Source organism: Macrotis lagotis, chromosome X (genome assembly GCF_037893015.1).
Source record: "Macrotis lagotis isolate mMagLag1 chromosome X, bilby.v1.9.chrom.fasta, whole genome shotgun sequence".
Classification (NCBI taxonomy): domain Eukaryota; kingdom Metazoa; phylum Chordata; class Mammalia; order Peramelemorphia; family Peramelidae; genus Macrotis; species Macrotis lagotis.
In genome coordinates, this window is record NC_133666.1 from 249,600,089 (window position 1) to 249,625,413 (window position 25,325).

General features: G+C 38.2%; 1 protein-coding gene across 1 annotated transcript in view; it reads right to left on the reverse strand.

The window, feature by feature from the left end:
* The window catches only part of ARSB (arylsulfatase B), a 216,264-nt gene extending 193,025 nt beyond the window's left edge, over positions 1-23,239 (reverse strand). Inside the window, exon 1 of the mRNA XM_074201783.1 lies at positions 22,943-23,239. Within this exon, the coding sequence (XP_074057884.1) occupies positions 22,943-23,239 (297 nt within the window). The remainder of the gene's footprint in view (positions 1-22,942) is intronic.
* Positions 23,240-25,325: the final 2,086 nt, after the last annotated feature.

Here is a 25,325-nt window from a genome sequence, read left to right on the forward strand (position 1 = left end):
TCTCTGCCTCCTCAGCTCTCCTGGGTTTTAATTATTATCTCAATACAGATAATTTCTCTCCTACTTCACCAACTGCCTATAAGACATTTTAAACTGGAAATAAGAATAGCAAACTCAACATGTCTCAGTTTTCTCAACTGTAAAATGGGCATAATAGTAGCTGATACCTGATGATCAACTATTAATCACTCAGCTCTACTCAGCAACACAATGAGCCAAGACTAGTACAAAAGACTCAAGAAGGAAAATACTAACCATATCCAGAACTGATTTTTGAATGCAGATCAAAATTTTCAATTACCTTATTCTTGTGATTTTTTTCCCTTTTGATCTGTTTCTATAACTAAGACTAATATGGAAATAAGTTTTATATAATAGCACATATATAACCTGTATGAAACTTAAAATCTTATAAAAATGAATGCTAAAATTTTCTTGATATGTAATTGGGAAAAAATAAAATGCTATTAAAAACAATAGCACACACCTCCCAAGGTTGTAATAAAAATAAAAAGAATTGATATTCATTAAGTGTTTACTTACTGTAGTGCCTGTCTCATGGCAGTTGGTGAAGCAGGAGAGAAAGCATCTGTATTGAGATAATAATTAAAACCCAGGAGGACTGAGGAGGCAGAGAGGGGAAAAAAAAGAGCCATGACAGACTTTAGAGGGGTTTTGGCTGTGGTTTTTTCTATTTTTGACCCTAGACTTTTTGGATCTTTGCTAGCAGAATGTAGGCCCTGTGAGGGCCCACAGAGCTAGAAATTCTATATAAATTTTGACTGTTATCATTAATATGCCCAAAACAATACTCATTTATTTTTGTCCACAAACTTACCCCTCTTCTAAACTTTCCTATGATTATTGAGGGCACCTCAACCTTCTTCCCAACCTTGGTTCATTCTCAACTTTTCAAGTTCCCTCACCCCAGATCACCAAGTTGTCAAATGTTGTTGATTTTCTTAACACATCTTCTCTTGTGACCATGTCCTTCTCATGGTCATCATTCTATATGCTCATTATCTCTTTCCTCGTCTCCTAATTAGTGTCGCTGACTAAAATCTCTATCCTCTCCAATCTATACACTACATAGCCATAGAAATTTTCTTAAGACTTAGGTCTAACCATGTCACTCCCCTACTCCAAAAGCTCTAGTAACTCACTATTGTCTCTGGGATCCTTTCACAGCATGACCCAATTAGCTCTCCAGTCTTTACTTATCAGCTTGCAGATATCCAAATTAATCTTGCTGTTTATTACACACAGTGCTCTGCCTCCATCTCTGGGCCTTTGCCCTGACTGTCCCTTATGTTGCTGCTGCTGCTGCTGCTGTTAAGAATACCATGACATCAGGGAAGTGATGCCATGACATGTATGTGAATTGGACTTCAGTGAAGGGAGTGCTGTGCCAAGTCACCAGCCTCACTTTCTCCTCTGGAGCCATCTGGGTCCAAAGACCATTTCTGAATCAGGACAACTGGATTTGCCCTTGAATGCAGTAGGAGACTTGACTTTTAAAAGCTACATCTTTCCTGGAGCACAGTTTCATGAGGCAATGCCCATTCAGTCATTAAGGTTAGGTAAGAAAAAGATGAGGCAAAGAGGCCAATGTATGGGATGCATTTCCTCTTCACTTCTCTACCTTTCAGAAGTCTTTGATTCCTCAGAAACAACTCATGTCATATTCTATATGAAACCTTTCCTAATAATCATAACAATAATTATTATTAATTTATTGTTTTTATTTTATAATTGTAGCAACAACTGGATGATACCTGAGATAGAGCAACTTTTTCTTATCTACCCAGCTAGTAACTATTGTTGCTGTTACTGTCTTAATGATTTTATTATTTAAATGTTAATTTGTTATTGAATTAAGCATTATTAATTTATTATTATTATTGTTGTTATTATTATTATTATTATTATTATATGATAACTGCAGCAACAACTAAATAACCCAGAAGATAGATAGATTATTGGACTGTGGGGGTTAGAAAGACATGACCTCAGACTTCAGTAAGATACATGGCCCTGGTCAAGTAATATTACTTGATAATTACTATGATAATAATAGTAATATAATAATAATATAGTTAGCATTTACATAGTACTTTAAGGTTTGCAAAGCATTTTATATACTTTATATATACATATATATACACATGAGAAAACTGAAACTCAAAATTGTTAATTTAAGTGACTTGTCTAAGGTCACAGAAGAAGTAAAAACATCTAAAATAGGATTTGAACTCATCTCTTATTAATACCAAATATAGCACTCTATTCACAACAGCACCTATCTATTTGTAGATGGAGTCTTATCCCTCCCCCAAAAAAATATACATATATGCAAATATAACATTTATACAGCATTTTTCTTTGTTTATGCCTATATTTATTGATATATCTCCACTATTAAAAATCTAAGATTATTGCAAACCAGACCAATTTCATTTTTGTCATTAGCACCCAACAACACAAGAATCCAGCCCAGTGATAAAGTGTCTATCTGTTATCAGTTATCTGAGGGCTAGACTAAAGAAGTCCAGGATTCATCACTAGGTAGAAAGCAGGGTGATGAAATTTTTGGCTTCATTAATTCTCATAGTGAAATAGAAGGTGTGATCAGAGTCAGTGGAGGGAGTATCCTCATCAACGAAATCACAGATCCTTGGAGTAATGAAGTAAATATCCCCTTTAATAAGCCTGCCATCATTTCCTATTATTCTTTGACACAGATGTAATTTTCTGTTTCCACGTCCCAGTGATCTAGTGATGAACACAATTTTGAGCATGTTGAAATAATGAAAAAAAGAAACACAGAGTTATATCAAAGGAGGCTCTGATCAACTTGAAACCTGAAGGATAATGCACCCCCTTTTAATGAGAGTGTTTATGGATGATTTGCACAAGAGACACTGCAAAGAGTCACGAGTTCCATTCTGTCACAATGGGTGGCTAGTCACTAGTTACTCCTCTTGTCAACTTCAATTTCTTTCCTGGTAATAGTGTGATGAGAGTCTTAATTGTAGTTACTTAATAACCATTATAAGAAGCAAGTATCTGCATAATATTTGATCATTCATCTATTTTCATTCATCAAAGAAATGCTTATCGAGCATTTACTTTGTAAAAAACTCAATATCTGCTTACATTTCAACAGGAGAATGTCTGATGATGATGATGATGACACTGATAATGATGAGCATGATAAAACTTACATCATGGTTTAAGTGTGCAGGGCATGATCCTCATAACAACTTTGTGAGGTAGATTCTATTATTATCTCTATTTTGCAGATGGAGAAACTGAGGCTACGAGATTAAATGATTGCCTAAAGTCACCTACTTTGGCTCTCATTGACTGATCACTAATAAGTCCAGGTTAAGTCTAGCTAGATCACTGTTTGAGCCCTTATTGCTTCAGAGTGAATGAAGATCTCAATTATTTCTGTCTTGGGCAAAACCACTGAAGGTCTTCACCTCCCAGATTTATTTTTTTGAATAGGTTAAAAAAAGCCATTCATTACCTCATTTCTTACCTAGCCTGGACCACTGAAAGGGCATTTATTGGTTGCCACAGTCAAACTGAGATCTGGGAATGACCTTAGCTTAAAAAGCCAAAGTCTCTCGCTGAATTCAGGGTCATCTCTCTTAGTCCTGATCCATAACTGACCACTGGACCCAAATGGCTCCAGAAGAGAAAGTAAAGTTAGTGATTTTGCACAGCCCCCCCCCTCACTTAAATCTAATCCATTTGTATGTCATGACATCACATCCCTGATGTCATAGTCTTCTTCAAGAGCAAAGGACAAACAACCACAACAACTAGGGTCACCTTTGGAATGTCTGAGGTGGGGCTTTTAATTCAGACTTTTCTGACTCCAAGTCCAGGGAGCTCCCTATTACAATTCTAGCTATCTCAAAAACAACAAACCAAAAATAAAAAACAAAAGGTAAAGTCATTTTAGGTAATTAGGTAAATTCATTTACACTAGTTTAGGGCTAGGATCATTGAGAGTTGCAATACAAGACCAGAACCCAGGTACCCTAAGTCTAAATCCAATGTCTGAATGAACCATGTGACAATGAGAAAGCCAATTCACCACTCTGGGTTTTAGTTTCCATCTTGCAAATGAATAGCTGAGACTCCGTGATCCCTAAGGTTCACCTCAGAACTTCAAGGCCATTTACTGTCTCATAAAATAGAGCTTCCATTCTTAGATAACCACATATCACATATCTTTTCTACTTATGCCTTACTCTGGGTGCCAGCTGATGTTACAATACATTCAAATAATTCTTTACAGTCTTCAAAGTACTTTCCTCTCAACCACCTTCTTAGTCAGATATGCAAGTTCTAATGATTACTTCATTTCACAAATTAGTAAGTTTATTGTGGGAATGGTTCTTTTTCTTATAAAATTTGAATCAATTCATTGGGTAAAAGACCTTTATCAGCAAGTCAATAACCATTTATTAAGAACCTACTAGGATCTAAGCATTGTGTTAAATGCTGGGGATACATCAAGAATTCACAATCTAATAGGAGAGACAAGAAGCAAACAGATATGAACAAACAAGCAATATGCAAGATAAAAATGAAATAATTAAGAGAAGGAAGGCACTAAAATGAAGAAGAATGGGGAAAGGTTTCTGTAGAAAATGGCACTTAGATTAGGACCTAAACGAAGTAAATAGTCAGAGATGAGAGGAGGGAAAGCATTCCAGGAACGAGTAACAGCCAGAGAGAATGCCAGGAGCAGAGATCCATCATCTCTCATTATCTCTTGTCTGTCTAAGGAATAGTTAGGAAACCAAAATCACTGGGATCAAAGAATATATGATAGGGAGTAAGGTATAAGAAAACTAGAAAGGTGAGAGAGGGTTAGGTTATGAGAGGCTTTGCATGCCAAACAGGATTTTGATAAATCCTTAAGGCAATTGGAAGAACTGTGGCTTATTGAGCAGGGTGGGGTAACGTGACCAAACCATCACTTCAGGAAAATTAGCATCTGAATTGACAGATGAATTGGAATAGGTAGAGACATGAGATAGACTGTTCCACCAGAAGGCTGTTGAAATAGTCCAAGCATGATGTGATAAGGGGCTGCATTAAAGTGTTGGCATTGCCAGGGGCAAGATGGAGGTGTATTCAAGAGATGAAATTTATAAGTGTTCTTGGCATGGAGGTAGGGGTGAGAGATAGTAAGGAATCCAGGATGACTTCAAGGTTATGAGCCTGAGGAACAGGGAAGATGATGTTACCCTCTACAATAATAGTGAACATAGGAGGAAGGAGGAAAGATAATGAGATCAGGTACTGTACATCTAGTTGAAGATATCTGAAAAATCATCTGGAGATTGAAGACTGGCAGTCAACAGAAAGATTGAGGAAAGATAGGAAGATTTAAGAATCATCACACAACTGCAGTACTGAGTGCAAAAAAAATAAAAACCAAAAAATTTTTATAATTTAAAAAATATGTATTTTACAGTATATAAAGTTCTTTCTGTTTTAGTAGAGGCTTCTACTAAATGACTTTTACACAAACTTTAGGAGTCCTTTTGAATTTTCATTTCTTTTGGTGTCTTGTGAAATGATACCAACTGCTAAAAGGGCTATTTGATATATACTTTAAAAAGATAAATAAAGTAAAATTAAATTATTTGAGAACTTCCAGAAACTCCTTGAAATAACTGAAAGCATATTAGAATGTCACAAAGCCAGGGTTGGAAATCTCTGATTCTGACACAGAATGGGGGAAGGGGGGGAAGAAAATCAGAATGGGAATTTTTTCATCCAAAAAACCCAAACAAATCCACTGGCAGTCTCATTGATAGAAAGCTAGCCTTGTGCTTCATGAGCTTAACAGTATATACACACTTAGAAAAGAGAAGGAATGATAAAAATACAACTAAATTAAGATCCATCTTGTATAAACTTTAAAAAAAAGGAAGTATACTAATTACAAGCAGAAATTTCATTCTAATCACTAGAAAGCAGAACCCTATGATTTGGCTTCTCTTTGGTCCTTTACCCAGGTGATCAGGCTGCATCTCTCTTCATGATCTACAATAATATGGAACTTTTTTCTTTTAGTTCTTGAAAATATATCTGACAGACATTTTTGTGAAATTGCAAGAAAAGCTGATGTCAATGTCTAATCATAAACATGTTTTTGGCCCAGCAGTGGCATTTCAAAGCAGTAAAAGCAGTTTCATATAAAGAATCTATTTTCAAAATCTTTAATGTGATAGTGAAAAGGAAAGATGCTTGTGATGAACCCCAAAGATTCTGAAATCATCGAAGACAAAGTTTAACTCTCTGTCCTCTTTGCTTCTCTTGCATCATCTATGCACCATCTACTTTTCTGAATAGATTTTTCTGGACCATTTTATTCACTTGACAATCATTTATTAAGACCTTAATGAATGCAAGACCTTGAAGTAGGCCCTGGGATCAAAGAGACACATTTAGGACTTCCCCATAGTAATAGAAACCTGTACAGAACAAGATAGACAAAGAAAAATTATTAGTTTTTATAATAGTCATCATCATTAAAAAGTGGGCAGTTCCACCACAGTTATTTTGCATATCAGAAAGGCTAGGCAGAAGAAAGCTTCATCATTTCAAAGCAAGTTAAGGAAGGAGCTGAGAAGCAATCTGCTCCATGGTCCATGATCTGGAAGACAGAATTTTAATCAACTATCACTCCCCATCCCCATTCCACCTCCCCTTAGGATTTATTTGTAGAGAAGCCCCAAGAGACAAACAAATCAATGGATGAAATCTGGGCTCCTCACCAGCATTCTATAAAGTGGTCAGCTGCCCATAGCCCTGAAGCCAAGAGCTACAGAACTTGCTTTATGGTTGTTTGCAAGCCAGGTCTGCCATCTGGCATGGCCCTTCACTGCTCATGCATCAGCGCTGGCTTGAATCACTGGCTGCTGGAAGGAGCTATTTATTTTTGGTTTTGATTAGTAAAGAGGGCAGGTAGCCAACGAAACTGATGGAAGGGACATCTTTGGAGAAAAGAATAAGCAAGCCAGCAATTCTTTCAGTTCAGATACTTTCTTAAAAGTAGAAATTTAGTTGAACTCAAGGGAAAAAAAAAGGAAATTCTATCCAAGGGAAGAATTTTTTTTGAGGAAAAATTATATAAAAAGAAAATCTGATGGAAGAAATAAAACCAAAGATAACAAATGGTAAGTCATCAAATTCAAAATGGAATGCCTCATGCTTAAGAATAATTCTGTCAGAAATGTAAATTGAGCTTTTAGGAAGTCATTGATAAACTTATATGTCTTTAGGTTAAGGAAGCAGCTAGTTTGGCACAGTGAATAGAATGTCAGTCTGGAGTCAGAAAAAGATATCTGCCCTCAAATACTTACTAGTTATATGACCCTGGGCAAGTAACTTAACTCTGTTTGCCTCAGTTTCTTCATCTGCAGAATCAACTGAAGAAGGGAATGGAAAACCAGTGTCTTTATCTCAAAAAGTTGGACACAACTGAACAACAAAAAGGGTCATAGGATTTTACAATCTGGAATCCCACAGATGATCTAATCCAAACTCCTCATTTTATAGATGAATAAACTGAGGCCCAGAGGCATTAAATGCCCTGAACACAATCTTATGGGTAATAAGAAGCAGATGAGGGATTTTCAGTCAGATCCTATGATACTAAAGTTGGAATTTTTTAACTATACTGTCTCTATCAAGTTCAGATCATTTGGAGGTGATATATATTATATATATATATATATATATATATATATATATATATATATATGTATATACACAAATATAGCCATTTCCTCAGAAAATATTTCTATAAGTGAGTGGTACACTGGATAGAGCACTGGGCCTAGACTTAAAAGGTGGTGAGTTTAAATTTGGTCTCAGACATGCACAAGATATTTAACCCTGGGCAAGTCACTTAACCCCTCTCTGCCTCATTTTCCTCAACTATAAAATGGAGCTAATAACAGAACCTATTTCACAGGATTGAAGTGAGGAGCAATTTCATAGTGTCTGGCATAGCAAGCACATGATAAATGCTTATTTTATTTTCCCCTTTTACAATACCCACAGATAAGGTCTTCAAAATACAGAAAACCCTTGCCATCTGAGGAAATGACTCTTTTCCCTGTATATGTTTAGTGAGGATACTTGAAATTATATGTAAACAGAAGATGATTCAGAATAGACAACACTAAGATCAGTGTTACCCCAAAGACAGGAAAGCATGTCAACTGAAAATTTCTACAGTCAAGATTTGTGTTGTATTCTTTGGGGCTTAAGATAAGGGACTATAAGGGAACCTAAGGTTTGTACATATCACCAGCTCCTCAGGTATTGTGTTTTTTTCTTTAATGGATCATGGCAATCTGTGGAGTAACTATTCTCCCTGGCTCCCCAATGCACTTTCTTCCCACTTGTGACATTCCTTATGTAACCCACAATCCTCTTCCAGAATTCTCCTTTCACATTACCCCCAAGTCCTCAAGCATGAGGGGACACTGAATCCAGATAATTAAGGATCCCTTTGTCCACTACAGAAACCATGGAGAGTGAGACTTGGCAGAATGAGGACTGAAGATGGGAAGTACAAACAGAGAGGCTGTGAACAATGAATGGTGTCCTTATAAAAATATTTATTTGGCTTATTTCTATTTCTCTGAGACAAAGGGGATGAAAAGATTATAGTTCACCTAAAGAATCCTATTAGCCAAATCAATTTGTAATTAAATACCTTGCTTTAGAGAACCTAAATTCCCATCAGATAAGGGCTACATCCCTAAACCCCCCCAGGTTTTGATAAGACCTACCTTCATGCTTGTAAAAATCTTTTAACAAAACTGATAAAACCCAAAGTCTAGAGGAAGGAGGGGTCATTTCTTAAATTATTGATAACAATCTTCCTCTGACATAACTGAGAACTTCTTCCATGGAAAAGTACTGAAGATCCCACCTACTGGAAACCCTGCCTTCTGACCACTCTAAGGAAATAAAATGATCAAGATACTCTCTCTGAACCCTGTTTTATAGGGTCCTCTTCCATGAAAGAATATTGCAGGTCTAGCAAGCATTAAATACATGAATATTACTGTTTGTCTTTTATTTTAAGGTAAACATTTACTTACAAGATTAAGGGAAAGCAAGGGAGATATAAGGATGAAGAGGAGGTGGGAATTGAAGTACCAACCATCTCAAAATAAGTAACCCTCTATAACTGTCCCTGCTCCCACTCTTGTCTAAAGCTTGGAGAGGTTCAGATTAGTTCTTACAGGAGCATATTCCTAGAAAGCATTCCCTCATCAAGAGTAGACTGCAATGGGGCGGCTAGGTGATGTAGTGAATAAAGCACCGGCCTTGGAGTCAGGAGTACCTGGGTTCAAATTCGGTCTCAGACACTTAATAATTACCTAGCTGTGTGGCCTTGGGCAAGCCACTTAACCCCATTTGCCTTTCAAAAACCTAAAAAAAAAAGTAGACTGCAAATCCCTGACTATATATTATCCATGTAACAACATTAGAAAACACTGTCATGGGAATTTTTTATTTTCTTTTATTCCTTCAATTTTTTTGGTTAATATTTACCTCACCTGACCATATTCTGTCCCATGGGTTGTAAAAATTTACTTAAAAGTCTTAAATAATGTTTAGATATGAAGTCAGAGGAAGAGTGTCAAAAACTAGGCCAGGACCTGCCAGGTCTTCCCAAACTGGAAAGGCTTCCAAAACAGACCTGAGGATAGACTGTCTCATTCCAGGATCATCCTGGCTAAGTTGACCAAGGATTATTACCAGATTGGTCTCAAAAGGGGTTAAGCTTTAAGGTGCAGAAAGTCTCCAAGAAGTTCTAGGAATAATAATAATTGGAAAACACATAGTTAATATTTAATATTTGATTTATTTATATATAATCATCCATTTATTATATGTAATTTAATATTTAACATCATTATTAATTAAATAGTATTATTTAACTAACAATAGTTAAATAATAACTTAAGGATAAATGATAATAAATTATGCCAGGTATCTCTGTTCTTCACAACAACCCTTTGAGGTAATTGCCATTATTGTCCCCATTTGACAGATGAGGAAACTAAGGCAGAGGTTAAGTGACTTACTCAAAGTCATACAGCTAGAAAGTATCTGAGGTCAGATTTGAAATCAGGTCTTCCTTACTCTAGACCCAGCACTCAATTCACTGAGCTACCTAGCTGATTCTAAGTCCTGACATCTGCTTCAGGGGAATGAAATGCTCACAGCAATAAGAATATAGATAACTGAACAACTAAAGTGCTGAAGTAAAGGAATTTGGGCTGCCAGAAATTGGTAAGTTTTGAGTCGATTTCTATTTGAATAAAGTACATCAACCATGTCAACTGAAAAGTTTTCATTTATTTTGAAATCTTTAAAGAAAAACAATTAAAATGAATTCCAATTGGAAAGCCAAAGTATGTGCATGAAGAATGTTAACCATAAGGAGCTAATTAGTGACTATGCCAGAACTGGTCTTTTGATTCCCAGCCCTGTCCTCCTTCCACATAGTGGACATGTTGCAATGTGCATGGTATGTGAAAATGGGCATGTTTGAGGAGTCTGAGGGAGTAAGAGCCTCCGTGTAAGCTGTTATATTCAGATATATGCTCCTAGCATATGGTAAGTGCCAGGTGAATATTAGTTCATCAATCTCATGGGCAGTATGTAGTCTGTATTATTGAATTTTGTAATGTGAGTTTGACTTTCTGCCAGCAGATGGTGTAAGTAGCTATTAAAATGCACATGTGTCCAGGTCACAAATATTCATTCCACAATAGTCAACAACCATTTACCATGGGAAAATCCTAGTGAATTAGGAGAGATAAAAGGCTTAGCTAAGGCATACTTTGTACTTCTATCCCCAGTGACCAATGCCTGGCACACAGTCAGTACTTAAAAAGTACTCATGGATTTGATGTATTACCAGTAAAACAGGCAGTTATAATCCCCCAAAAAGAATAAGTGCATTAGGAAGATGCAGAACAAAATGTGATGCAAAGTCCTACAGAGAAGAGGATTGCCAAAAGAGGGGAACAATGAGGATTTTATAAAGGTTCCTAAGTTGAGTTTTAGGAATACTGCAGGCAAAGAGGATGAAAGACAATGTCCCAATAAAAGCAGGATTTCTTGACATTTTTTTGTATCATGAACCTTCTAGCCATCTGCTTGAGCTTGAGGATTCCTTCATAAAATAATATTTTAATGCATAAAATAAATAAGATAATCAAAAAACAGTTTTACTGAAGTATGGTGATGAAAAAATTTTTTAAATATACTCATGGACCCATGGTTAACTCCAGTCAGAAAGATATGAAAGCAGAGGTACACAAAGTATTTGTGGGGAGAGAGTTGCCCAATTTGACAGGAACTTAGTATGTAGGGAAAGTATAAAAATGAAAGGTCAGTGTGTCACCATATTGTCGAGGATCTTGAATTCCAGTCAAAATTTGACCTTATTCAGTAGGCAGAAGGAACCAATATAGATTTTGAGCTGAGGAATGACCTAACAAAATATGAATATGAGACAGAATATTCTGGGTCTTTAGGAGACTACTTCAATAATCAAGATGGATATCAATGAAGTGAACAGAACCAGAACATTGTACAATGTAACAGCAACATGATCAGCTATGATTGATTTAACTTTTCTCAGCAATAAAATGATCTAAGACAAACCCAAAAGATTCATTATAGAAAATTCTATCTATATCAGAAAAAAAACTGTTGAGTCTGAATGCAGAACAAAGTATACTATTTTCATTTTCTTTTTTTAAATTTTTTTTTCCTTTAGTATGCTGATTTGCTTCGGAATATGGAATTTCATCGCCAAGAGCTTCTAACACAGATGAAACCATAGGTCCAGACCAAACCCCAAAATAGCAGCTAAATCTATGGGAATGAAAGAGACAGTCATGATAAACTGTAGCAGGAAGAGGATTGCAGTCAGAATGTCAGGGATCATTCAAATTAAGAAAATGGAAAAGTCACAGAGAAAGAATAGTTTAAAAAAGGAAGGAGAATGAGAATAGTATGGTGTATCTAAAGTCTAGGGAGTAGAATATCTCAAAATGTATCAAAATGTTGCAAAAAGATAAAAGAAATGAGGATTTTGTAAAAATGTCATAGTATTACTTAATGATTAAGGGATGACATAAGAAAAATCAGTTTCAATTGAGGTTAAAGGCAAATTGTGAAAGGTTGGCAAGGAAGATGAGGTATTGAGCCTAGATAACTTTTTTCAGAAGTTTATCAGGGTGAAAAGTCTGATGGGATGTTGGATGGGTCAGAGGGACTAAGGAAAAGCTTCTTAGAATTGGGGAAATCAGATTTCATCTTGCATGTATATAAGAAGGGAAATGACTGAAAGTATTGAGACAAAAGAGATAACTTCTAAGACAGGTTCCTTGAGGAGCCCAGAGAAAATGGCATCAAGGGTTCATTCAGGTTGAGGTAGGGGCAAGCCTGGAGTCAGGAAGATTCATCCTCCTGAGTTCAAATGTGACCTCAGACACCTAGCAAGTCACTTATTGTTTGTTTTAGTTTCCTTGTCTGCAAAATGAGCTGGAGAAGGAAAGAGTTAACTAGTATCTTTGCCAAGAAAACCCCAAATATGGTCATTAAGAATAGGACACAAACTGTGGTATATGTATGTGATGGAACACTATTGTTCTATTAGAAACCAGGAGGGATGGGAATTCAGGGAAGCCTGGAAGGATTTGCATGAACTGATGCTGAGTGAGATGAGCAGAACCAGAACAACACTATATACCCTAACAGCAACATGGGGGTGATGATCAACCTTGATGGACTTGCTCATTCCAATCAGGCACAATTCTGGGGTATCTACAATGGAGAATACCATTTGTATCCAGAGAAAGAATTGTGGAGTTTGAACAAAGACCAAAGACCTTTAATTTAAAAAAAAAAAACTGTTAACTTATTATATCATTTTGTTATCTCTTATACTTTATTTTTCTTCCTTAAGGATATGATTTCTCTCTCATCACATCCAACTTAGATCAATGTACACCATGGAAACAATGTAAAGACTAACAGACTGCCTTCTGTGAGGGGTGGGGGAGAGAAGCAAGATTAGGGGAAAAATTGTAAAATTCAAAATAAATAAAATCTTTCTTTTATTTAAAAAAAAAAGAATAGGATACAGATTAACACCAACAAGAAAGGACACGAAAAGGCAATTGATTAGTTATGGCAGGGACGAGTGAGAATGAGCTGAAGATAGCAAAGATTATAAAATAAATGTTGGTACAAAGGTGAAAACTAACAACCCTGTTTGCTTCAATTTCCTCATGTATAAAATGAGCTGGAGAAGGAAATGACAAACTACTCCTCTGTCTCTGCCAAGAAAATCCCAAATAGTGTCATGAAGTGTTAGATACCACTGAGCAACAACAAAGAATGCTCTTCTATGATAAAAGAGGAAGAAGAGAAAATAAATGAGGGTAATGATGCAAAAACATTTTGGGAAATGGGGGAAAGGAACACAGAGAGTCCATATTTGATGAAAATATGCTGAGTGGAGTTAAAGGACTTGAATTCTGACTTTACAACTTACTTTCTATGTGATCTTGACAAGTCATTCAAACTCTCTCAGTCTCAGTTTCTCAACTATAAAATGGGGGGACTGTATAGACAATTCTTTAAAATGTGAACTTCTTGAAGTCAAAGACTATTTTATTTCTGTCTTTGTTCCTCCAGAGCCCATCAAAATTCAGTTTATTAACTGATTGACTGAAATTTCCTTTCATCTTTGTCCCTATGATCCTATGACATGGTCTCAATCTTCTCAGTGAAGCAGAATGCTGAGGTGGGGAGGGTTTAGAATTCAGAGGGAAAAAAAGATGATTTTAATTTTGTTTTCTTTAGCTTATCCTAAGAAAAAACCTGAACTCATCACAACCAAGTGAAAAAAGTCAAGGTGAAAGAGCTGGGGTGGGGAGCCAGGCAAGGAGAATTGGGTGGAAAGGAGAGGGTGGCTAGAAATTGATCTTAGTATCCTGCTTTTCACAAATTTTTTCACTTCCTCCACTTTCACACCCAAAACACAACTGGCTAAAGGTTATTAGATATGATAATAACCCACTTTCAATAATGCAGCTGATTTTGAAGGCTAAGGAGGAAGAGGAAGAGTTAAGGAGAATGTGTGACCCTATGAAACAGAGTCAAAGGAATGCCCTAGTCATTTTCTGTTTCACAACACTTGTGAAACAAAATAGCCCATCCTAGATCTTGAAGCTAATAATGAGGCCCTTAATAGGACACTTGTAGTAGGAATAGAAAAGAAGGGGCAGAATAAGGGCAATGGTTCTCAAAGAATATGGCACAAGTTTGGGGAAGCATAAGATTCGAATTCTTTCCCACACCCTAAGATTTTCACATTTATTAGCTTTAGTCTTCAGATGCAATTTGCAGGTTGCTCTTCCTTTCTCCAAGTTCTGAATAAATAAGGTAACAAGAAGTTTCATGGAAAGAACAGGAAAGAAGAGTTGGAATAATAGCAAGTTCCAGATCTGAAGGCCTGACTGCATAGGAGCCCTTCTTTGCTGCCACTTTCAGTGCTTCAATTTCCTTATGTATGACACAGTATCTTTTAAGAATCAATGGATTATGAAATTAGAATTGGGAAGGAAGAGACAAAACTCTCACTCTTTGCAGATGATATACCTAGAGAATCCCAAAAAGTCATCTAAAAAACTACTAGAAACTTTAGCAACTTTAGCAAAGTCTCAGGATATAAAATAAATCCTCATAAATCTTCAACTTCTCTATATATGACTGTCAAGATACAGCAGGAAGAGCTAGAAAGAGAAATTCCATTCAAAGTAACCTCAGACAATATAAAATACCTGGGAGTCTATTTGCCAAGGCAGACTCAGAAACTTTCTGAAAACAATTACAAAACACTTCTCACACAAATAAAATCAGATTTAAATAACTGGGCAAACATCAACTGCTCATAGATAGATCAAGCTAATATAATAAAAATAATATAATATAATATAAATAATATAATAAAAATAAAATAAAAAATAAAAAAGCTAATATAATAAAATGACAATTCTAAAACTAATGCTTAATGCCCTACCAATCAAAATTCCAAAAAAAATTACTTTAACGAGCTGAAAAAAGTTGTAAGTAAATTCATATGAAGAAATAAAAAGCCAAGAATTTCTATGCATTCAGTGAAAAAAGGTGCAAAAGAAAGTGGCTTAGCCCTACCAGCTCTAAAATTATATTATAAAGCATCAGTCCTCAAAACTGCCTGGTATTGGCTAAGACAGAGTGGTGGACCAGTGGAATAGACTAGGTGCAATAGCAGGAAACGATTATAGTAATCTGCTGCTTGATAAACCCAAAGAGTCCAGTTATTGGGATAAAAACCTCTCTCTTCGGGGGAGGCTAGGTAGCGTAGTGGATAAAGCACCGGCCCTGGAATCAGGAGTACCTGGGTTCAAATCCAATCTCAGACGCTTAATAATTACCTAGCTGTGTGGCCTTGGGCAAGCCACTTAACCCCATCTGCCTTGCAAAAAACCTACAAAACAAAACAAAACAAAAAACTCTCTCTTCGATAAAAATTGCTAGGAAAATTGGAAGTTAATATGGAAGAAACTTAGATTAGGCCAATACTTCACACCCTATACCAAGATAAGATCTAAATGGTTACAGGATTTAGACACAAAAAATATTATAAGCAAACTATAAGATCAAGAAGTAGTTTACCTGTCAGATCTATGGAAAGGGAAGCAGTTTATGACCAAGGAAGAGATGGAGAACAGCACTAAAAACAAACTAGATGATTTTGATTACATTAAATTAAAAAGCTTTTGCATAGACAAAACCACTGTAATCAAGATCAAAAGAAATGTAGTAAATTGGGAAACAATCTTTACAACTAGTATTTCTGACAAAGGACTCATTTCTAAAATATACAGATAACTGAGTCAAATTTTTTAAAAAACAAGACATTCCCCAATTGACAAATGGTCAAAGGATATGCAAAGGCAATTTACAGTTGAGGAAATCAAAGCGATCCATAGTCATGTGAAAAATTACTCTAAATCATTACTTTTTAGAGAAATGCAAATTAAAGCTTCTCTGAGGTACTACCTTAACACCTCTCAGACTGGCCAATATGACCAGAAAGGACAACGATCAATGTTGGAAGGAGTGCAGGAAATCTGAGACACTAATATATTGTTGGTGAAGCTGTGAACTCATCCAACCTTTCTGGAGAGCAGTCTGGAACTATGCCCAAAGAGCAACAAAAATGTGCATACCCTTTGATCCAGCAATACCACTACTGGGTCTATACCCTGAAGAGATGATGAAAAGGCTAAAACCATCACTTGTACAAAAATATTCATAGCAGCCTTGTTTGTGGTGGCAAAGATTTGGAAATCAAATAAATGTCCTTCAATTGGGGAATGGCTTAGCCAACTGTGGTATATGTATGTGATGGAACACTATTGTTCTATTAGAAACAGGAGGGATGGGAATTCAGGGAAGCCTGGAGGGATTTGCATGAACTGATACTGAGCTAGATGCAGAACCAGAAAAACATTGTACGCCCTAACAGTAAGATGGGGGTGATGATCAACCTTGATGGACTTGCTCATTCCATCAGTGCACCAATGAGGGACAATTTGGGGCTGTCTGCAAGGCAGAATACCATCTGTATCCAGAGAAAGAATTGTGGAGTTTGAACAAAGACCAAGGACTATTACCTTTAATTTAGCGGGGGGGGGGGGGGGGGGGGGCCCTGATATCTTATTGTCTGATCTCGCTATCTCTTTTACTTTATGTTTCTTCCTTAAGGATATGATTTCTCTCTCATCACACTCAATTTGGATCAATGAATACCATGAAAACAATGTAAAGACTGGCAAATTGCCTTCTCTGGGGAGTGGGTGAGGGAAGCAAGATTAGGGGAAAAATTGTAAAACTCAAAATAAATAAAATCTTTAAAAGGAAAAAAAGAATCAATGAATTAAGATTTGGAAGAAAATTGAGGAATCTGTGATAAGTGTATCTATAAATGAGATTATCTATATCTATATGGATTAGAGGACAAAAGACAATGACAAGTCCACTAATTTATTAGGGAAAACAGTGTTTGAAGGCCCATGCCTTCTTGGGCTGAAGCTCTGCCATGTAAACTCCTTGATCACAAGAATACCCCATTATTCATCTTTGTATGTTGAGTCCCTCTTTTCATCTTTGTATTTCTAGTGCTTTGCAGTTAATTGGCACTTGATAAATATTTGCTAATCTGAAAAAAAGGAATCATTGAGGGGCAGCTAGGTGTCACAGTGGATAGAGCACCGGCCCTGGAGTCAGGACTACCTGAGCTCAAATCCGGCCTCAGACATTTAATAATTACCTAGCTGTGTGGCCTTGGGCAAGCCACTGAACCCCACTGCCTTGAAAAAGAAAAAAGAATCATTGAATTATGGAGATGGTTGGAAAGGTAGTATAGAGGTAGAATCCATAACTGACAGCTTGATAATCTATAACTTGATAACTAATTAACCAGGAATGGTGGAGAAGAAAGAAGAATCAAAGGAAATAACAACTCCAATTGATAAAAGTCTTTTAAAAGTTCACAAAGATAACTTCAAGGTTTAAAAAATGATGGGGAAGATTAGCATCACAGGTAGAAATGATGAAGTCCACAGGAAGAAGTTTGTAATTATTATTTAATACAAATAATATTATATAATATTGTATGATAATATTATATCACATTGTACTATGTAATGTCATATAAAAATCAAGAAGAGAAATATAGACTAGGACACATGGAGTTTAGAGTGTCTGGAGGACATACTAGTGGAAATGTTCCAGAGGCCATTGGACAGTATCTGGAGCTCAGAAGAGAGAGTAGGCCCTGAGATAGATATGTGGAAGTTACATGAATGATGAGGTGGTAGCTGAAATTGTGAGTATGAATGAGATTGGCGCAGGAAGGTAGCTGGTAAGAAGAGCTAGTCTAACTTCCTGCCTCAGTTCAACAAATCTCAACCCTTTCTCTAGATATTTTTCATTCCCTTAACAATTTTTTTGTTTTCTTATGAAAATATCCAATGTACTTTCTATGCGAGCATCCTAGATGGACTTTTAAAAAGTAGGTTGCATTTATCTTCACAATGTCCTGTCTTCATTCACAAAAATAAGGAGACAGTTGATTTGATTTGCCAACCTGAGTACATATGAGTACATAAAACATATACATACATCACATACATATATACATCTGTATATGTTTTAAATATATATAAATAATATGATAAATATTGTTATCACATTCATACCCACATAATGTCCTTCAATTTCTGTCATCTTCATTTCCTCGTTCCACTCACCCTATATATCCAATTAGTTGCCAAACCATGTCCTTTCTAGCTGTTCAGCTATTTTAGCCATGTCTGACTTCAAGATCCCATTTGGGGTTTCTGGTCAAAGATATTGGAGTGATTTGCCATTTCCTTTTCCAGATCATTTTATAGATGAGGAAACTGTGACAAACAAAAGTTAAGTGACTCGCCCAGGATCAGCCAGTTATACCTAAGACCGTATTTGAATTCAGGAAGTTAAGTCTTTCTGATTTCAGGTCACTAAACTGCCCTCATGTCTCTTCTACTTCCACAATATCTCTAGTACCTTCAGCTTTCTCTTTACTCATACATCTACCATCTAAGGTCAGGTCCTCAATATCTCTAACCTGAGCAACTATAATAGCTTTTTAATCGGTCCTTCTGTCTCAAACCTCTCCCTCTCTCCAATATATTGTCCAATATATTGAACTGCCAAGATGATTTTCCTAAAGCACAGGTCTAACTGGGTCAAACTTCCTCATCCTACTCAATAAAACTTCCCTTCCCCCCCTTAAAAAATTAACTCAAAGTCAAGTTGATAAAGAAATCTCCTCAGTGTATCCAAGAGATTCCTCTGGTAGGAGGCAATGGCCTATCCCTGGTGAGCATTCCATCTGTTTCCAAGCTTTCCACCTCTCTACCTCAACATACCTGACAGTTTTCACTGTGATTCCTCTTGGGAAGAAAGCGTGTTATATGTCAGACCCTTATGTGTACTTCCAAGTGCAAGTTCGATGCATAGCACTGTATCTTCATACTTAAATGTGTGAGCTCTATCAGCCACTGTGTCTGACACACTGTGTGAATAGGAAACCAGTTATTATTGTAAAGCTAAGGAAAAGAACACTTGGTATTTCAGAGAATTTGCTGTAGCATGAAAGACAACTTTTCCATGTTTCACCCCTTCCTTGCCAATTTTATACCAAATATGAATTCTAATGATTTGACAGCAAAAAAAAGATACTTGTCTATTGTGATTTTTAAAATGAGTGTGGTTGGAGATAAACAATCTAATGGTATGTATCATTTTTCTACTCCAGATTTGGTTCTAGTTCAGTTACTTTTCTTTATATACCTTGTTTTCAATTCTGTTTGAGGTATACAATGTCTCCCTCTTGTCTATAGGATTCCTATCTGGCTACTGGACCCAGATGGCTCCAAAAGAAAAAGTAGTGGTGGTGACAGAAAGAGGTGGTGACTTTTCACAGCTCCCCCTCACTTAAATCCAATTTACTTTCATGTCATGGCATCACCTCTGTGATGTCATAGTTTTCTTCAAGAACAAACAATAAACAATAGCAACAAAAATATTTATGATCTAGCCTCTTCTACATACATTACCCCTCTTCCCACACTCTATAATTCAGTTGTACTAGCTAATTTTAGATGGTCAGGTTATTTGCTATTTTCCACAACACTTATTCAACACTAGATGTCCCCCAAGAGAAGAAAACTTTTCTATCTCCCCAAAGGTGTTATCCTCCTTGGAAGCCTTTCCTGATCCCATCAGAAGGTAGGGTCTTTGAATTCAAGATTGTGATGCTTTGTATGCAATTCTTATACATACATATATATATATATATATATATATATATAGAGAGAGAGAGAGAGAGAGAGAGAGAGATACAGATGTAGATTTTTAGATATATCTATAGAGATATATAGATAGATAGATAAATTACTGGTTTCCCACTACCCACAGAAAGCAAAGAGTAGATAAGAGAGGTAATGAGATATTAATGTGTCAGTAAAGTGCTATCACCCAATGATCCCTTAATGAAGAGAATTAAAGGGAGTAATCTCTAAAGGATGAGGACCCACTTTCAAAGAACTTTTAAATAGCTAAATCCTGAAAGAATTAAGCAGTTTTGGAGAATCAGTAGCAGGAACTGCCTACAAGGGAGAAGGAAAAGGGAAGGAATTTCTTTCTCTTCCTTCACGTTCGTAGAACTATGTCATCAAGTATCAAATGAATTACTCACCTAGAAGGAAATACCCTATCCAGCCTATTTGAGAGTCAATTTGAGAAACTCTAAGCTACAGTTAAAGGTGCAGAACTCTAGTCAGAGACAAAGATAGTAAAGATTAAAGTTAGCTTCATGAATTATGATTCAAGTAACAGAGAAAGGAGCCTGAAAAGAGAGCCAGCCATGAAAACCAAAAGTTGAAAGGCATGAGGGCTTCACATGAAACAAAGGACATTGAAGTCCTTTGATGCCATAGTTGTGTATTGTCTTGGCCATGGATTCCCAAATCTGTGTGCCTTACTACTTATATATTAGTAGATGAACCCACTTTTCCCACTGACTCAACGTTTATAGTTTGGTTTATGCTGGCAATGCTTTAGAGTACTATTTTTTTAAAACTATGCCTTAGTAAATGTCTTACCAAACACTAGTATTGTCAAATGCCACGTTGTTAATGGGAAGCCCACTATCAGTGGTTTCATAAGAATTGCCCCACTGGGTATACCTAAACCTTGGGAGTACCAACCACCCTCAGGGAATCCAAGAGAAAGTATAAGTTGACTGAGTGATCACAGAAGAACTGCTACACCTATAACTCAGGTTGCCTCTCCTCCCAGAATGTAAGACTTTTAAGGATCATAGTATTTTTGTAATTTTGTATCCCCAGTTAGATGTTGCAGTGGATGGAACATTGACCTTGGAGTCAAGAAATCTGGTGTTTGAATTCAGTCTCAGACATTTGACACATATTAGATGTGTGACTTTGGGTAAGTCATTTAACCCTGATTGCCTCCCATTCAGAACCATCTCCAATTGTCCTGATTCATATCTAGTTGCTGTACACAGCTGTCTCTGGAGGAGAAAGTGAAGATGGTGACTTAGCACAGCACCCCCTCATTCAGATCCAATTCATGTGCTTATCATGGCATCATCTCCCTGATGTCTAGTCTTCTTCGAGAAGAAAGGACACATCATTATCTCCAGAGCCAAGCACAGTGCTAGGAGGAAGCCTTTAATTCTTGCTGAGTATTGAAACAAAAGTCTTTGTGGTATGTATTACTTCTGCCCCTTGTTGTTCATGAGATAGTCATTTTAATCAATAATGTGCAAGTCTAAAATCCTTTTCAAAGACCATGACCCTGGAGAAAAGAGAATATGGTACTGTTCAGAATTTGCTCCTAACTTCATATAGCAATTATTGTGTTTAAGGCTAAAAGGGGATCAGAAAACCCAAAGAAAATAGGGAACTATTCCCAGGAGCTTGACTTTACTCATGTCCTAGAGTTAAAACCATGAGAGTTCATTTGTGAACATATATTCCAAGTTGTCTTCATGTGCCTTCTACTTCCATAGTATCTCTTGTACTTGCTGCTTTCTCTCTACTCACACATCTACATCTAAGTTCAGGTCCTCGGTATCTCTCATCTGGACAAGTAACAGCTTCTTAATTGATCTTTCTGCCTTAAACCTCTTCCTTCTCCAATATAATCCAAATAACTGCGAAAATGATTTTCCTAGAGCACAGGTCTAACCGGGTCAAGCTTGCTCAATAAAACTTCCCTCCCCCCCCACTTACAAAAAATAACTCAGGGGCGGCTAGGTGGCGTACTGGATAGAGCACCGTTCCTGGAGTCAGGAGTACCTGGGTTCTAATCCGGTTTCAGACACTTAATAATTACCTAGCTGTGTGGCCTTGGGCAAGCCACTTAGCCCCATTTGCCTTGCAAAAACATAAAAAAAATTAACTCAAAGCCAAGTTCCCTCAGTTTCTCTAAGAGACTGCTCTGGCGGGAATCCCTCACCTATCCCTGATGAGCATGCCATGTGTTTGCAAACCCTCCAGCCGCACCCGTCCCAATGCACCTGCCAGGCTTCACTGAGAAGAAACTTTGTTATTTGTCAGACTGAGTGTACTTCCAAGCGCAAGCTCGATGCATTGTACCGCTATCTTCTTACTTCGATGCGGGAGCTTTCTCCGCCACGGGTGCTACTTTGTTCCCTCTTGCTCTCCATCATATTCCTCCCTCTGTGCGGAGCCTGCCCTCTCTTTGCTCCTCTGACTCCCTCCTGCTTTAAGAGTAATCAAATCGAGGAGAAAACTCTCCTACCGCCACTCTTTGAAACAAGAAGTTTGCCCTCTCCGTCTCTGGGGTCTAAGTACCCCTCTCCCCCTAAGCCCCCTCTCCCATGGTCTTTGGGGGCTTTTGGAGACACCAGATCGTGCCTAAAAGTCTAGGAAAAGAGAAAGCAAGGAGCTGAAGCCGCAGGCCAGGAAGTTGAGCCCTGGGGGACGAGGAGGAAGTTAGGCAACCAGGCTGGAGGCCGAAGCCCCCGGCTCCCAGCTCCAGGCGCTCTGAGGCTCCTTTCCCCGGGCCGGGAGGTGGAGGCGGAGCGCCAAGGGCGGCGGGCCTGGCCCAGGGGGCCGGAGCGGCTCCCCAGAAGAGGAGGCGGAGTTGAGCCGGGAGGAGGAGGAGGAGGAGGAGGAGGAGGGAGGCCGCGCCGGCCGGGGCTGTTTACCTGGTAGCGGCCGCTCAGGAGCTGGCTCCGGGACGGCGTGCACAGCGGCTGGGTGTAGTAGTTTTCCAGCCGGACCCCCGCGGCGGCCAGCGCGTCCAGGTGCGGCGTCAGGATGTCCGAGCCGTGGTAGCCCACGTCGTTCCAGCCCAGGTCGTCCGCCAGCACGAAGACGATGTGGGGGCGCCTGGCGGCCCGGGCGCCCGAGCCCGGCAGCTGCAGCAGCTGGCAGAGCACCAAGAGGGCGAGCAGCGGCCTCCGGGCGCCCCGGGGCGCCTCGCACGCGCCGCCGGGCACCATCCTCCGCTGTGGCCGCCGCCCGGCCCGCTCCCGGCCTCTAACCAGGAACTGGGCCGCTGCACCCGCCCCGCCCCGGAGAGCCCTCCTAGCGTCCCCCCCGGAGCCGGAGGGGGCGGCCCCCACTTCTGAGGAGAGCTGGGGAGGGAGGCCCCACCCCCAAGGAAAGGCGCCGGGGAGCCGCACTGAGGTCACCTGCCCGACCTGCTCCTGCTGCCCTCCGGCCTCCTGTTGCATCTGTTCCGCTGCTGCAGGACCCCAGGGCACAGAACCGAAACTACTTGACTCCTCCAATCTGCCCATTTTAGAGATGAGGCCCACAGAGCTAAGCGGTTAAATACACCCACTGGCCCAGGCTGTCTGGGACTCGGCTCTCATTATTCACTTCATTAAATATTAAGCAACCAACCCGGGCAAGGTGGTGTGCTAGCTACTGAGTATACAGACCAGATGAGAGGGGTGGGTTCTTCTGTTAAAAGGCCCACCAACCCGTGAATTCTTCATAAGCAGGGCTGGCTGCTTCTAATGAAAGTGATCCCCCCCGCCCCAACAAACACCAACAGTTCCATATATACTAGAACAGAACAAGAAATGCCCGTGAAACTGTGGATCTACTAATTACAGAATGGTTTTCTTTTAAAATATATAGTAAATTCAATATGTGACTTTCAAAGCTATCCTGCTTGTCTGTGATTCTTTGGGGTCTTCTGTTTTCTTCTGGGCACTAAAAAAAATGCTTCAGTGATCTTTTTGTTTCTCCTGCATCCAAATTGATAGGGTCAAAAAACTTTAAAGAAGTACCCTGACCCGAGTTAGGACTTGGCAAATCTCTGCCCATAGACACAAGACAAACCCCCCATCAATAAAATAGTAAATCCCTGCTGTAACCTGAAAGGATTAAGTCTTTAGCTACAGTACTTCAATCTTCCTGCCCCTTTAAAAGCTTGCATTCTCAGTTGAGTTACTACCTCCCTTGGGGAGGCCAGGCTGCTCCAAAATCCCTCAAAATTTCTCTCTCTCTCTCTCTCTCTCTCTCTCTCTCTCTCTCTCTCTCTCACAGCTTCTTCTAACCATAGTATTATGTAATAAATCTTTTTGGTCCCTAAATACCATTGAGTCAAGAGTTGATCTTTTGAGTGAATTCATTCACATTTTCTCAAACCCCTGAAACAAGATCACCTATGACAAAATCACCTACATGGGTAGAACTAGAACCTTGGTTTGGGGAGACAGAAGTGGCGTGGGTATAGACTGTCCATGGTGATCAACCATATTGAAAGTAGAAAGCTACTTGAAGCCTACCTCAACAAGATAAATGGACATTCAAAGGGGCTCAGCCTAGTCATTTATAATGGAAAAATAAAGTGAATGAAAAATAGGCCTTTTTTAAAAAATCAGAAATAAACCTTATTTATGTCAATATGAAATGTACCACAAAGTGCCATTTATTACAACAAAGTTACACAAAGCACATTAAAGCAAAGCAGACAGAACCAAGATGTGGGTCATGTTCACTTATAAGAATTTTATGTTATTTACCCTATGATCACTTGATCCAAGGCCCTCATTTTACAGATGAGAAAACTGAAGCCCACAGAGAGGAATTAATTTGCTACTAGTCACTTGTATTAAGTGGCAGGCCTTTGGATCTCTCCTCTGTATATTCCTCATTATTTTTCTTTTCTTTCTTTTTTTTAGCATTTTACTTTTCTCTATTTACAAATAAAAAACATTATTTACCTTTTGATTTCAAAACTTTGAGTTCCAAATTTTCTCCTGTCCTCCCTTGTCACCCTGCCTCATCGGGAAAGCAAACAATTCATTATAGGTTGTACATGTGTAGTGTTGCAAAACATTTTCATAATTGACATATTGAAAAAGACAACATAGATCCCCCCAGAAAAATAAAGTTAGGCTTCAATCTGTATTCAGATACCATCCATTTTTTTCTCTCTGGAGATGGATAGCATAAGTTCTTCGGATTTGTCTTGGGTCACTGTATTGTGGAGGATAGATAAATCATTCATAGGTGATCATCTTACAATAGTGCTGTCACTTTATATATAATACATTTCTCTTTGCATCAGCT